This window comes from Ptychodera flava, chromosome 12 (assembly GCF_041260155.1).
Source record: "Ptychodera flava strain L36383 chromosome 12, AS_Pfla_20210202, whole genome shotgun sequence".
Classification (NCBI taxonomy): Eukaryota; Metazoa; Hemichordata; class Enteropneusta; family Ptychoderidae; genus Ptychodera; species Ptychodera flava.
Window position 1 is genome coordinate 14,797,567 of NC_091939.1, and position 14,906 is coordinate 14,812,472.

Genomic DNA, 14,906 nt, shown 5'->3' on the forward strand with positions numbered 1-14,906 from the left:
AATTGAACCTTTAAAATATATGTCTTTGAGTCATTAACAAAATTATAGAGGATGTAAAGTCCATTTCATCAAATACTAATACTATTTTGACCTTTGTGCTTGTTGTTTCATCAAAAATACATATTCATTTTACACATTAAATCTTTGGGGGTTTCATTTAATAGGTACTTGTCAAATGGCCAGGACACTTCAGAAACGAGTTCCATTATCACAATGGTCTTCTAGATCGTATTGACGTAAGCGAGTTTGGTATTTTTGAGGACTATGACCACTTTACAGGACAGCCACCGCTCCTTAGATCTCGTGAGAGTATACCAAATATTAATGGAATCGTAGGTTTTAAGATCGCATTCGGTGTAGACCATGAGGGTGGAAGAACATTGACTCCCGAATCCTTGGTGTGGTCTGATGTACAGAATTTCATGGTAAGAAGCATAAAACTCACAATTTGCAGACGATCCAGATTAGGATCCCTGATATACTATTCTGGTGTCAACATCGTATCAATATTGTATAAATGTCGAATGACATTTCAACACATTTCACTACACTGTGACACAATTGAATGAAATCTATTGAATGTATGTGCTATTTGTCCCGGGAGAATTTTTCGAGTTATCAAACATTTAAATAGCTCTATGAATTAACAATACCTGTATTCGGTAAAAATTAACTTTGTATAGGCGTTTGCATTAGCACATGGAAACAGTTGGAGTAAGTTGCTTGAGCAATTGCTGATTGCAATTTCACTGACGTTGCGGTTGATCCAAAACCCCCAGGATTCTTTAAGTTAACCTAATATACACAAAGAAAAATGGATTCATACCATTTACCTTCTGCTGGAGTTCATGTGATGTTTATCTTTTTTTCGTTGAGAAGAATGGTGACGTTTTCCCATTTTGTCCCTTTTATGCCATAAGTGAAATTGTGGTTTATTCTGTCGTATCGTAAACATGCATTAAGCATGGACTACATATGAACAGTGCTCCTTTAATGATAGTTTTATCACTACATTTACACATCGATATCGTACTTTTTACGAATCATTCGTCCTTCGGAATATTCCGTCATAACAACCAATTATAATATGGAAAAATAACTATATTATTCAGCATAGATACATATTTAAAAGGCATCCTATTCACATCTTGATTCAGCAGAGGGTAAACTCTCGCGTATTTTCCGAAAACAAATCTTGTGTCAATCACACCCGATGTGAAAGTTCCAAGTTTCAAATGCTTTTCTTCTGTATAGACGCAAGAAAGCGAGTTGGATATACCTATGACCGACGGCGATACCGTTACAGTATGGGTGAGAGCGTTAGACGTCATGGGTAACGAAGCAAACGACAACGTCACCTTTCATGTCGACTCGTCTCCCCCTATTATTGAAGATATACACCTCACAAAGAATGGAGTATCTTACTTAGCAGTTCACCATTCTGCGGACTTGTTTGAAATGAGGTAGCAAGCGTTTCTCACTCAAATAGAATGAGATGAGTAATAAGTGCATCAAGTATAATTAATTATCAGAGAATTAGAAGATAGTTTTTGATATCTTATAAAAATGCATACAAAATGAGAATAGGTATCAAAGCGTATTTGTATTTGGTATATTTTGATTTTGGATATAATTGACATTCTCGAGTACGTTAAGGCGAGGCTCGAGAAATTTCTTATGAATATGCAAAATTTGCACTAATAAATATTCATGTTTCCCTGAGCGCGCGCGCTCAGCTTGATTCAACCGGGTCGCGGACTTGTATGGTGTGCAAGTACTCGCGAGTGTAGCCTTCGAGGCTTCAGCTCATGTGGGCAAAAGACCCAAACGGGAGATTTGGAACGGCTATTTATGTCAGCCAACTTCAATGTTTCGGTCTTTAGCATATCAAAAGCATATCGAAATGAACGCAGTTTGACGAAGGATATTGTAGCTACGCCATCATGGTTGCCGCCCGGGATTGCCGCCATCAGCACATGTCGATCCCTGATGTGGCCCACCACTTGTTTTCACCATCATTCATCAAGGACAGACAGGGTGTTTTGCAACAACTGGTTGTCACTACTCACAACATGTACCAAAAAAAACGTCAGAAACAAAAGCGAAGTTGAGTATTTTATCGATCGCCAGAACTGCTCTCGCACAGACGCGATCGCTGAATGCGTGCTGAAATGGACGCGACCGCCTCGTTACTAGGATACAGTCAGCTGTCTCTACCCATAAAGCATTGTATGTGGTCCCTGGATGGGCTTCCCCAGGGGCCTGCATAGGGATTCCCCGGGCCGGCTAGAGTCCCAAATTACGACAAGAAAATTGCCAAAATCCAGCCGCTAAACTTGTTATTTTTTTTAAATCGCTGATTTGAATATTATATTGACATGTTTGTCAATATCATGCTGGCAATTCTTTATCCCAGAAAGCAAGTGCAGGCACAGTTTGACCCCAATTACGCTCGTACTGGAGGTCGTCCGTCAAGGGTCAGCTGATATTTTGTGGCGAGTCATTAATACGGGGGCAAAATTTCTTACAGTATAGGTCGCACTAGTGATGGAAAGTGGGGTCAACGCGGACAGTGTGGTTATTTACAGGATATGGGGGAGTCTACCGGCTGGATTCTGTGCTCGAACAGACAATACCATTTTCGAACCAAAAATACCGTCATTTAGTGAATTAAATTATTATTTCTGGGATTTTATCAACATAATACTATTTTGCGGAGTCGTTTTTTTATAAAATACATATACAAAGTTTGACTAATACGGAAGGATGTGCCGATTTAGCCAGTAAAACCGAAACGCAATCGTCGATAGAGGGCGCCCTTGAGGGAGCAGTGCCTTAACATACTCGAGTTACTCTATGCTGTTTTTAGTGTATGTTTCAAAATATACAATATCAGTGATACAATTCATTTTTTTCTAACGGACAAAGTTTGGCATGTTGTTTCTTAAATATGATATCCCTCTGTCATGTAGAGCGATGTTTGAGGCCTATGATGATCACAGTGGTCTGCATACCATACACTGGACCCTGCATGATATGGCAGACAGTAACCAAGTTCATGGAAATGGAACAGTAGCTGTCGGAAAACCTTCGGTGTGTGTTCCGCAAGTCTTGATAAATTAAATGCTTTTATTTTATATGCAACCATAGAGTACTTTAGATTCTACCTCAAACTGTGGATCCTATACCCTTTTCTGCCCCCGTATGAGTGAAACATCAAGGTAGAATGCGCCCCGGAGACTTGTGTTTATACTCTCAAACTTTTCCAACTATTTTCTGATCTACTACTTGTGGAAGCTTATTTTTAAGCCCTTGGAGAAAGAAAATTTTCACCGTCTTATATTTCAAATATCTTATTTGTCTCCAAAGAGTTAACACAGGGAGGGAGGCTATTTTGAATTTTAAATATCGGTAGATCTCGGGCACTTTGTTTCTAGAGTGCCAAACGTGCACGATGACCCCTATATTTATTATTGATGTTTAAAGAGAATGGTTTTCTTGAGGAAAGTGTGAGCAAAAGTTTAAGTATTACACTGTCGAGGCGCATACTACCTTGAAGGGGTTTAGGATGTAATAACCCCGGAATCGGGGCGGGGTGTTTGAATGACGACGTGGATGCTAAGGCAAGCAACCTCATTTGTAATCCAATCATCAATGATATTTACATTTCATAATATACTGAGGAAGTACTTATGCGCTGTCAACAGTAGTAAGCGTGACGGTATTCCATGAGAATAACTTCCGAGTGACCTGAAAAAAGTATCGTTGTGTCCATCGTCCGATTGTTACTGTAGAAGAGTTGGCAAATACACTGTAGACATATTATTTCCACTGCACTATTCCAAACACAGGCATTACGTCTTCCGGAAAATATACCGCCATGTCTTTTCCGTTGGATTGATTTGCTTGGTCTTGATCAATATAAATGTCGAGAGAATGATATTCTTATTAGTGTCCAAGAACGAATAAAAGTTTCGTTGAGCTATAAAACGTTAAAAGAATATGAACGCATGCGACACCTGGCAGTGGATCAAACGATAACAATAAACGGACCTTGTCATTTGCACCTATGCTGGGTTGATTCAAAACACGTGCGGACTGTGAGCCTACATTATCAATGAACTGTGAAAAAATTTAGTCACTTCAGAGAACAAATTGAGGTGATTCTAATTTCCTTGAAAATATCAAACTGACAATGGTGTAGTAATATCATTCAGTTAGATTTAATGTCAGTATTTGCCATATCCCAAAAAATGACAATCTTTACGTCTACATTTTATATCTACGGCACTTTTTGCTTCATTTGAACGTATGACGTTTTCCTTATCTCTCACCAAAACATAAGCTCTTGAGAACAATCACAGTAAAGTGTTAATGTATCATTGCTATCTTAAAATGAATATAACCACATTTTCAACATGATTAAAGTGAAACAGTAATCACTACATGCAATAGTTTTCGTAATTAGCATTCAACTCAAAAAGCAAGTGTTTGATTAAGCGGGTAGGCCAACCCAGTTTCCTTACCACTCTTCCTTTTTGCAGGCAAAACACCCGGAATGTGATCCACCATTTTGTACCTGCATACCAAAGGGAGATTGTTACTTCAGAACCTATGAAATTTTGCTCGACTACAGTAAAATGAACATACCTGAGGGAAGACATGATTACGATTACCTGTTCACAATCACAGCTACCAACAACGCCATGTTACAAACAACGAGTGAATTCCAGGTACAATTTATAGGTGTCAAAAGCAAAACTTGTAAAAATATGGCATCTATTTTGCCATGGAAATAGAAAATAGACATTAAACACTTCATAAAAACCCTATAATACTTACTGTATTAACATGGATTATTGCCTGTATTTTAGCTGAAGAGTGCATATACGGATGAATACAGTCAAGAATCCATTTTTGTATTCAGCAAGCCTATATTCATGTAGATTCATGTGAATTCACGTGTATTATACTATAATACAGGCAACTCATTAATGTGAATTTATCTGAATTATCGGGTTTTCATGCAGTGGAAGGTTTTCAAAGTTGTAACACGATCAAAATTTTTCCACTAGCATTTGCTTTGTTTAGCTTTTCTGTGAATGAAAGGCAAAACACGCTTTAACCAAATTAGAAAAGTGTAATACGCGGAACAGTCAATGCAAAAGAGAGCCTGGTCCTATACTGATATAAGTCAAATAGAGTAGACTATATCTATTAATATACCATTGTGTCATTCTAGGTTACAGTCGATACAAGTCCGCCGCATGAGGGCCATGTTCACGACAGTAGACCGGGCGACCCGGACGTCGATTTTCAGCAAGATTTCGTGATTTTTGCGTCGTGGGATGGTTTCTTTGATAGGGAAAGTGGTATATTGATGTACATTTACTATTTTGGGGAAACATGTCTTGAAGACGGAAATGTAACGTTTCCTCTCATATCTCCGGTAAGTCTCAATATTTACTCACAACTCTGCTTATACTTACTATATTCATAGCAAGTTTAGCTCACCATTTTTTTAAATAACATGACACATTCAGGTGGTTTTGTAATAACATGTAAATGCTTTCCTCAAAGCTACGGAACACAACGTCAACGCATGCTCAGTGGGTGGCGCCTTCATCAGGTAAATACTACTGCACTGTAATCACCTACAACAAAGCCATGTCACCGTCCAAGCCAGTATGCTCAGACGGCGTGGTAATCGACACAACTGAACCAGTCATACGTGAAGTTCACATAGATGATGTGTACGTCAGACCTAGACTGATCGAAGACTCAAACTCGACCATCTGGTATGTCGATAAGAAAAGAAAGCGGCAACGCATTGAAAATATCTCGCGAATGTGTAGGTAAGTACTTGCAGTTGAGTGCTTATAATTTCTTAAAGACTTCATGTCAGAAAATGGCAGAGAAACTTAATAGGAGTGTTTAGACAACCCTACAATCAGACGGGTTAGAGAGAATTTAAAATTGTTAGTTATGCTCTCATCATTTTCTTATTTATTTAGAGATGCTGTTTCTACGGAAATGGATATCGATCTGTATCCTATCTTGGTTCTCGATGTCAATGACACTAGTCTGGCTGTGACAGATGAGGAGTGCATTTCACTGAGTAACGCTCCGAGAGGCGGTTTTATCAGGAAAGAAAATCATGTAAGTATTTAGTGTTAGTCAACAAAACTACGGCCAGTAGAAAATTCGTGTTGTCGCTACATCAGTTTGAAAGAGGATCTATTACTGCTGCTGGACAAAACTACAAATGATATGATAGAGCATACATGAAGTCCTGATACAAATCAAGATACCCTTGGCATTTACTCATAAGTTGGATTGTGGTATGTAATATACAGTTTTGCCTGTTTTCAATAACAGTTATCACTACGCTGGATCGGAGAAGACGCGGAGAGCGGCATCTTCGATTACGAAGTTGGGTTGAGTAGCGCGTCATCTGGTCTTGACCCTGATATACTTCCCTTTACTTCAACTAACGCTCACGCAGATTATTTAAATTACCACCCAAACCTCGGTGAAGGAGATGAATTTTATGTCATCATCAAGGCAACGAACCGGGCGCGCTTTGAAACAACGAAGGTATAATTAGTCTTAAAGTGTATGAATGTATGCTATGTATGTATGCCTGAAAATGTATGCCTATCGACAATTCAAAAACATTGCCCAATTCAGCAATGTAAACATTGCTTTAAATTGATAAAGTTTGTGTGCGCTGTATGATAGCCAGTATGTATATGAGAGTGCTTCATGAACTCTACAGCCTGTGGAGTTTGTCGCGGTAAGGAAATTGTAATAAATGAATTGTTTCATGTACTTTTGTGCATAGCAAAAGAGAATTGTGCTCATTGTCAAATGATAAATGCGCTTGAACCACTTTTCGTAGTACTAAGGGATAAGGAGTATGATAAGATGCACATTGTAATATATGGTGCTTCCTTGCAGTGAATGACATCCACGTGTCGGCTATTATTAGTTTAAACACATGTCATTTATTCGAAGTATGTGTAAAATCCTGACCTAACAGTCCAGAACTTAATTTCATTTTACATAACCTTGTAATCATTTAAGATTAATTTAGAACTGTTAACTCGTTGCTCATTCTGGTTTTAAGATCGATCGCAAATGACCGTATCCCTGTGAGTAAAGTGGGCCTATGCTGACCGGGGGGATTAATTATAGTTTATTGTTTACCTTTAGTTTATCGGACCACTGCTCGTTGATGTCACTCCTCCTGTGTTCAATGGTGATATTGTGGTTTCGATTGAAAGAGTTAACGAAGGAGAGGAATTTCTCGTGGCACGCTGGAACCAGGATGCATTCTTCGACAACGATGACTCGGAACCGCTCACCAACTACGCCATTGCCGTCGGTGAGTAGTCAATGCCTGGCTGTGTACGTGTTAGCATATGTGAACGCTTGATTAAGAACAATAACAGAAATTTAAACGTTAATATCTGTTTTCAGGTGATACAGAGGAAGGATCTTCTGTTATGTCATTTGCACCGATTGACAGTTTAAGCTCTGATCTGTGTCGGGAAACAATGCCGCCATCTTGTGCTGAGATAGCAACATCTTTACTTAATTGGCACCTTCACGATCAAAATGTGTACTACGTGTCTGTTAAAGTGGAGAACGTAGCTGGTTTAAGCGTCATTGGGACATCGCTTGCCTACAGACATGTTGTCCTTCCGCCTGCAGCTGGTGTCGTTTATGAAATATCAAACCAAGCTGAGAATATGCTACTTGGGGTATGCGTACATTTTGCTTCAATACCATTATTTTATGTAATTTTTCATAATAATATTGTAAATGCATTATTCATTTAGTATTCCACATAACATTATTTTGTTATATCCACAATAGAACATCAAAGGTCTTTTGTCATTTTAGATACCAGAAGATATCGATTTTCAAACAAGCTCAACTGAGCTTTTTTGTCAATGGTTTGGTTTCTCACACCCGTACCAAGATGTAACCTGTAGTGTTGCACTTGGTACATCACCTGGACTAGATGACACTGTCCAATTTCAAGTGATCGGGTCATCGCTATCAGCACATCTCTTCAGTAGCCTTGCACTCGAAAACTATCAGGTATGAAGGAAATTTTAATTTGTTGTATCATTTGTTCTTCTCAAATAGACGGCTCATTCAAGAACAATTAGCCGGAATAAAATGTTTAATTCCGCCGAAGATATTAACTCTCCGGAATCAGATATCCTTTTAAAGAGTGAAGCGTATAAACATTTAGCTACTATTATCATTATAGAAGTATTATGTGTCTCTGAGAGCTTCAACAGAAGTTGGAAATTTGACTGTTAGTTCTGACGGCATTGTCGTTGTTAAGGAAGATTCAATATTAACAGATGTGGACGTATATGACGGGACAGCATGTGAAGCGACGGATGGTAAGTATTCTTTGTAGGATACTCTATGCCTGTCTCTTGAAGTTAACACACGCAAAGTAAGGCGTTTCCGCGTCACCTTCAAATGATCTGGACTCGTTTTTAAAGTTAAACTTTTTAATTGTCGTAATATAATACTTTATATTCTACACCAGGTCAAAGACAAAATGCAACGCACCACGACTTTGTTCCACGGACTGAGTGTGAAGCCGACATTAGTTTCCAAGCATCTTTAAACACAGTGTCCTCTCACTGGAGCGTACCCGATCAATTGAGAGAATTCATCACCCACGGACAATGGGCTTTACAGAAGGAAAGTGAAATTAATAGGTAAGTTTGGAAATGTGGGCATATTCTTAAGGGTATAATGGGCAATTTTTCATGCCCGAATCGAAAAAACCGTATTCCCGATGAATTGTTTTCCTGTCAGAGTTACAACCATAAGACTTCATCTATTTTATTATTTCCCTTGATGTAGCTCTTATTCAATATGGAACCAAGTCTCAGACTTCCAACCTACCAGAATACGGAACTCTTTCAAGGCTACTGATCTGTCTTTATTGCCTGGACATCACTACCGATCAATTGTCAAGTTCTGTCACAGTGCCGGATGTTTTCTGCCTGTCTCTAGCAATGGATTCTGGGTGATTCCGAAGCCACCCGTCCCTATGGGAATTAACGAAATTGTCTATGAAAAGTGAGTATGGATATCATTAAAAACAACGATAATACCTGTTTGAAATTTACAATCGCCGTCACACTTTTGTATTTAAGAAACATTACAGTACATATGAATGTGACATCTAATATTTGCCGACAATATCAGACCAGCCGTTTTCCTATTTCCAAAACACACACAGCATACGTTAAACTTTATTGATGAGAAATTTTAAATCGATTGAAGGAATTTCTTACTTTTTGAGAACTTTGTTATCTTACATCTAATAGTGGAACGAAAGAATTGACTTTCGAATGGCAGAGATTTTTACAGCAAGAAATGTTGGCCAAACAGAGAGATTTACAAGACCCTATCGATTATTATGAATGGACACTGAGCTTGAAGACTTCAGAGGGGTATGAAAGGCATGAAGACATCTTATTTCCTTGGAAACAATTGAACTTAACCTCGGGACCAAGCAACGCGGTAAGATCAGTCAATAACTATATCCATTCAATTTTGCTTCAGTTTATATTCTTTGATATGCATGAACATTATTCATCTTGCAAAAAAGATCGAGTCTTTTGTAATAAACACGTTTAAATGATCACCATATTCACAGTTGTACCGAACAACTGTTCATCTACCAAGCGTATTGACATTTACGGAGTGTGTTCGGCTCGGTCTGCGAGGGTACAACAAAGTAGGATTATCCTCCACTATTTACAAGAACATCATCGACTGTGAAGCGGTTAATCCCAGACTAATCCTGCCGAACATAGTAATTGATGCTGTCGGTGATTATGACGGTGTCAATGTTAGGTACGTACGAAGCTGAGAGTCAATGGTGTCAATGTTCTGAAAAAAAGTGTAGCTACATAATCACAATCAAGTCAAGCATGCGTCGCTGCACAAAAATTGCGCTACACTGTGCAAAAAAACGGTGTAGTGTACTGATGGCATTATCCATCAAACGTAAAGTGAATGGCGATATATGGGTGATTTTGCCATTTGAAATCACTCATCAAAAAACTACCTCTCCCAGGCACAAGCACTGGTCTGTTATGGTAGTAAGAATTCTGCTTACAATTTTCTGTTGACGTTTGTGCAACAAATTGTGCTAAAGCTATGTTTATACTGCAACGAATGATGCACGGTTTCATTTATCCTTTCAGTATATGTATCAGTTCGACATCCACTCACAAGGTCATGAATGTTATTTGACCAAGAGACATATACTATATATAAAAACCGAAACAAAGGACTACATATACGCGCCCGAGGGCAGGTGACCATTTGCCCGACGTCAGGAAGGTGAATGATCTCCTGCCTGCAGAGTATATACATAGTCCCTAATTCGGACTGTAAAAGTTTATTTACAGGCCTCTATCACAAAATTTTCAATTCAATTCTGGGGTTTATTTTCAAATGGCAGTCATATGCATTTTCATGCTAGACTATCATGTGTTAAAAACAGAAAGCCTACCAGAAAGGCGAATGATACTTTTATACGGTCCATTGTTTTGTTAGTGCACGTTTTGTAATGTTATCAAATATAAAAGAAGTTTATAGTGTTTCAGTCAAATGATACCTAAGCGACCCGCGATGTTATCAACAAATTACCACTGAATCTTATGGGTTGCACGGCATTCGATAAATATGGCACTAACGAAATATAAATCTGTGACAAGACTAGGTGATAAGTCTACACATTTCACACTTTTAGGAATGTCGAGCTAGCTGATAATGCTCATTGGAGACACTCAGATGCTGAATATACAAGATCGGCGGACAAATTGTCAGCAGTATGGCCAACACTGCGAAATGGCCGCTATGAGTGGAAAATTGTGAAGGACGACTGGCATGGCCACGGAAATCATGGAATGCAGCAGAGAACATTGGAATATAGTTCGTATGATTGTGGAAAATCTGAGGTACTTGCTTGCGGAGAGACAAAGGTAAGCTGGCTTTCGATGAGACTATATTTTCTATAGAATTCAACGTAATAAGAAATTCCAGTTTTCAAACTTATCATTGATAAATCGCAAATTAAGAATGTAAGTTAGTACAGTCATCAGCAATAACGGCTTCACACTTTTGATCTTCCTTTCCTAAGGAACGCTAGAATAGCTTTTTCAAATCAATCAAAAATTTTAATGAGTGCAATTCATATTTGGTACTTTAAAAGAAACAAACTATCCATTTTTAAGGACGTGAGATAAAAAGCGATCCAAGTTTTTAGTGTATTTAAGACCAACCCGCACAAACAAAAGTGTCAAAGAATTTTTAGAATGTCCATGTTTCTTATGAAATCTGCCTGCTAGAAGGAATCTTTATTTGAAATTTTTGTTTAGACAAAGATGAGTATCCTGAAACATTTTCAAATTGACGCCGGCTATATCTCATGAAATCAAACATCAAATGTATTTTCCATCCAATGCATTGATGCCATTGACAAAATGATCTACGAAAATTCTAATATCCATTACACAAAGCGCACTGTCACATTTTTTTCTTCTATGCAGGCTAACTTTATCAATGCAGCAAATCTTCCACTACATCATGGCTACAGATATTATGTCTGTGTACATGCTAATGCGACCGTAAAAGTCTACGAAAAATCAGAGGTGCTACTTCCTGAAACAAGTGCATGTTCTGATGGAATTGAAGTTGACCAAACGCCACCTACTCATGGGAATGTTTGGATTGGCTCAATGAAACAAAGATTTCAGGTAACTTCTATAATGCCCTCCCTACATTCACGTCGTAGAATTTAGCATGTCTCAGACATGTTCGCTAAAGTCAGTTTTTAGTCAAAATGACATGCCTTGAACGTCTATTTATATGAATATGTCTATCTGTGAATACCCTTACTAGGGCAGAGACGATTGCTTGGTTTTGTCTCTTTCCCTGTGCCACCAAAAAGCGGTTTGAAAATCATGGCACACAGTGAACTAAGCCAGAAGTCCAATTGTAAGCTTCCAAATATGTTACATAAGCGAATGTTTGTACCTTTACAGATATCGACGTCGGAATTAGTGCTAAACTGGGATGGTTTCTCCGACGTTGAAGAACACGGCAGAACAACGCACAGTTCAGGAATAAGAAAATACGACGTAGCAATAGGTTAGTATGTAATAATTCTACTTTTTGCCACCAGGAAGCCATACCAAGGCAAAATAACATAAATTATGTTGATAACACTTCCCTTGTTTTTCAATTTTAAGGAACATCTCCAGGAGGGGTTGATGTGCTCGACTTTGACGATGTTGGCATCACCAATTTGGCGGTGGTACACGATCTTCAACTCCAAGGAGGACGCACATACTATGCGACTGTTAGAGGTAATCTTGCAGATTGAATTTTTGTGCTGAATCTCAAAACATTATATAGTCATTCTTTGTTTTAAATGCTGACTTTATTTTCACAATGCCAAACTCTTCGTACAGGATCACTTCTCGTGAAAACTTCTGAATGTTAGCGAACAACATCAAGCAATGATGTTTAAGAATAGTTAAGATAAAAACCAATCGCTACAAATGATTCTTCTTCTACTTACTTCCATTAAGTGACACGTAAAACTTCTGTTTGTGTTTGACAGCGTCTGATTTTGTTGGCCTATCTTCCGATGTTGTGTCCGAGGGCGTCACTGTTGATGTCACTCCACCAGTGAAAACAGACAAATCGATCGACGTTGGTGGTGCATATTTGACGTCTGTGTCGGTAATATCTGCAAAATGGAATGGCGTCTTTGAAGATCAGGAAAGTGGTATGTGTACTGATAAACCTGTTACAAAGTTTATGTCACCAGTTCTATACTTGCAGTTGAGTGAATATCATGTATGTATCTCTACTTCTCATGGCACTTATATAATATATCACAAACATATATAATTGCATAATTCTATGTCAGGGCCATGATAATCTCTAATATCTGCATAATGACTGCTTTAGGTGTAACTAGTGAAAAGGAAGAAGAAATAAAATAACGTTCTCTGTAGTTGGGTTGCATGAATCTATTACAGTGCATTACACCTTTTCTTCCGGTGTACTCTCAGGTATTGACCACTATGATTGGTGCATTGGCGCAAGACCCGGATTTGCTGACGTCGTTCCTTGCATTGTGACAATGGAGCCTGAAATCAACGATGCTAACCTCAATGACCTAACATTAAAAGAAGGATACGTATACTATATCACTGTGACCGTAAGTAACATACAGATGGACGCAGATCAACTGTATCACCAAAACGTATGAATGAATACTTTCTTTGTGATGTGTTTATTTTTAATAAGCATTAATCCGTACGTAAACAAACCTATCATTGAACATCATTGAACAAAGAAAAAAAAATAATAAAACGAATCAATCTGACGAATCAAGTACGTAATACGTGTACACAAAATACATTTATTCGCATGAGAGAGAGAGAAAAAGAAAGAGAGAGAGAGAGAGAGAGAGAGAAGAGAAAGAGAGAGAGAGAGAGAGAGAGGGAGAGAGAGAGAAAAAGAAAGAGAGAGAGAGAGAGAGAGAGAGAGGAGGGAGTTGTTACGTAAGGTACAATCATTTCTTGCCGTCAACCTGATTATTTGAAGGCATACAATGGTGCAGGACTTTCCACAACAGCGTCGTCCTGGGGCGTCATCGTCGATAGCAGTCCACCTGAACACGGTATGGTCTATGATGGTCAGTCGGTTGAGGATGACAAGGACCTTGATTATCAGGTACGTTATTGTCTAGCTTTGTTGCATCATACAGATCTATTCAAAGCTAGGTAATATCGATCGTATTTGTACTAACACAACCGAATGTGCATTCCTCGTTTATGCAGACTCATTTGGATTCTCTCACTGCACGCTGGAAAGGATTCCATGAACCCCATACAGATATTGTGGGATATTCATGGAAAATTGGAACCTCCCCGGGATATGATGACATCTTGGAAGAGGAATTCGTTGGTCTCGGTACAGGTATGGGATTTTCTCAAACATAAGTGGTTCTTTGGATGTTGATATTCAAGAGGTGATATCTTGACCCGTTGTGCGAAACAATGTGATAGATGATGTAATAGTAATAAAATGCAAGCTCTTATTGTACAGATACATTTTGGTGAAATACCACATGTGATTGAAATATATAAATGCAATGTGTATATTTTTGGAAATATGACCATTTTATTATCTTGATAGAGATGAGTGCCGATGACCTGAATCTAAGGCCGGGAGTTATATACTATGCGACGGTGACAGCATGTAATGCTGCAGAGCTGTGTACAACAGTGTCATCTGATGGTATCATAGCGGACAACTCACCGCCTGTAGCAGGTATTGTTTATGATGGTAGCAGTGATGGAGATCATGCATATCAGGCATCAAGGTATGGATTTCCCTGTTAGTTACGTATTTGCATTGGTTTGTAGTGAAGAAATAATTTTATACTAATAATATGGGTGCAAAAATTACGCAGAGTGTTGATGTGTATTTGCTCCTTGGTTACTAGGAATATAAAATGATAACATTGTCAAAAATGGTCTGACCAAATCTTTCAGGACAACAATCTCCGCTCACTGGTTCAACTTTCACGACCAGCACACTCAACTTTCTCACTACGAATGGCTTGCTGGAACTATCCCAGGTGGTGATGACATCATGGCATCAACAAGACTTCATCTGACTGAAATGACGTCCTCTTCGCAGTTGCAACGGCCATTACCCCTGAATGTGCCAATTTACGTCACTGTCAGAGCCTATAACAAAGCAGGTGAGATGTTTTATTGTCAAACGGGTAATCAATTCATATTTTTACATAAGAGGTGAAACGGTTTTGT

At 38.6% G+C, this 14,906-nt stretch overlaps 1 protein-coding gene across 1 annotated transcript in view; it reads left to right on the forward strand.

Moving 5' to 3' along the window:
• The window catches only part of LOC139145100 (uncharacterized), a 31,494-nt gene that overhangs the window by 10,661 nt on the left and 5,927 nt on the right, over nucleotides 1-14,906 (forward strand). The window contains exons 10-35 of the mRNA XM_070716050.1: nucleotides 165-425; nucleotides 1,255-1,463; nucleotides 2,973-3,093; nucleotides 4,545-4,733; nucleotides 5,243-5,449; nucleotides 5,581-5,855; nucleotides 6,015-6,159; nucleotides 6,379-6,597; nucleotides 7,216-7,387; nucleotides 7,483-7,766; nucleotides 7,909-8,109; nucleotides 8,285-8,423; nucleotides 8,576-8,750; nucleotides 8,899-9,117; nucleotides 9,369-9,564; nucleotides 9,701-9,900; nucleotides 10,805-11,036; nucleotides 11,604-11,810; nucleotides 12,099-12,204; nucleotides 12,306-12,422; nucleotides 12,680-12,847; nucleotides 13,137-13,285; nucleotides 13,675-13,803; nucleotides 13,911-14,049; nucleotides 14,269-14,455; nucleotides 14,628-14,839. Of these exons, the coding sequence (XP_070572151.1) occupies nucleotides 165-425; nucleotides 1,255-1,463; nucleotides 2,973-3,093; nucleotides 4,545-4,733; nucleotides 5,243-5,449; nucleotides 5,581-5,855; nucleotides 6,015-6,159; nucleotides 6,379-6,597; nucleotides 7,216-7,387; nucleotides 7,483-7,766; nucleotides 7,909-8,109; nucleotides 8,285-8,423; nucleotides 8,576-8,750; nucleotides 8,899-9,117; nucleotides 9,369-9,564; nucleotides 9,701-9,900; nucleotides 10,805-11,036; nucleotides 11,604-11,810; nucleotides 12,099-12,204; nucleotides 12,306-12,422; nucleotides 12,680-12,847; nucleotides 13,137-13,285; nucleotides 13,675-13,803; nucleotides 13,911-14,049; nucleotides 14,269-14,455; nucleotides 14,628-14,839 (4,858 nt within the window). The remainder of the gene's footprint in view (nucleotides 1-164; nucleotides 426-1,254; nucleotides 1,464-2,972; nucleotides 3,094-4,544; nucleotides 4,734-5,242; nucleotides 5,450-5,580; nucleotides 5,856-6,014; nucleotides 6,160-6,378; nucleotides 6,598-7,215; nucleotides 7,388-7,482; nucleotides 7,767-7,908; nucleotides 8,110-8,284; nucleotides 8,424-8,575; nucleotides 8,751-8,898; nucleotides 9,118-9,368; nucleotides 9,565-9,700; nucleotides 9,901-10,804; nucleotides 11,037-11,603; nucleotides 11,811-12,098; nucleotides 12,205-12,305; nucleotides 12,423-12,679; nucleotides 12,848-13,136; nucleotides 13,286-13,674; nucleotides 13,804-13,910; nucleotides 14,050-14,268; nucleotides 14,456-14,627; nucleotides 14,840-14,906) is intronic.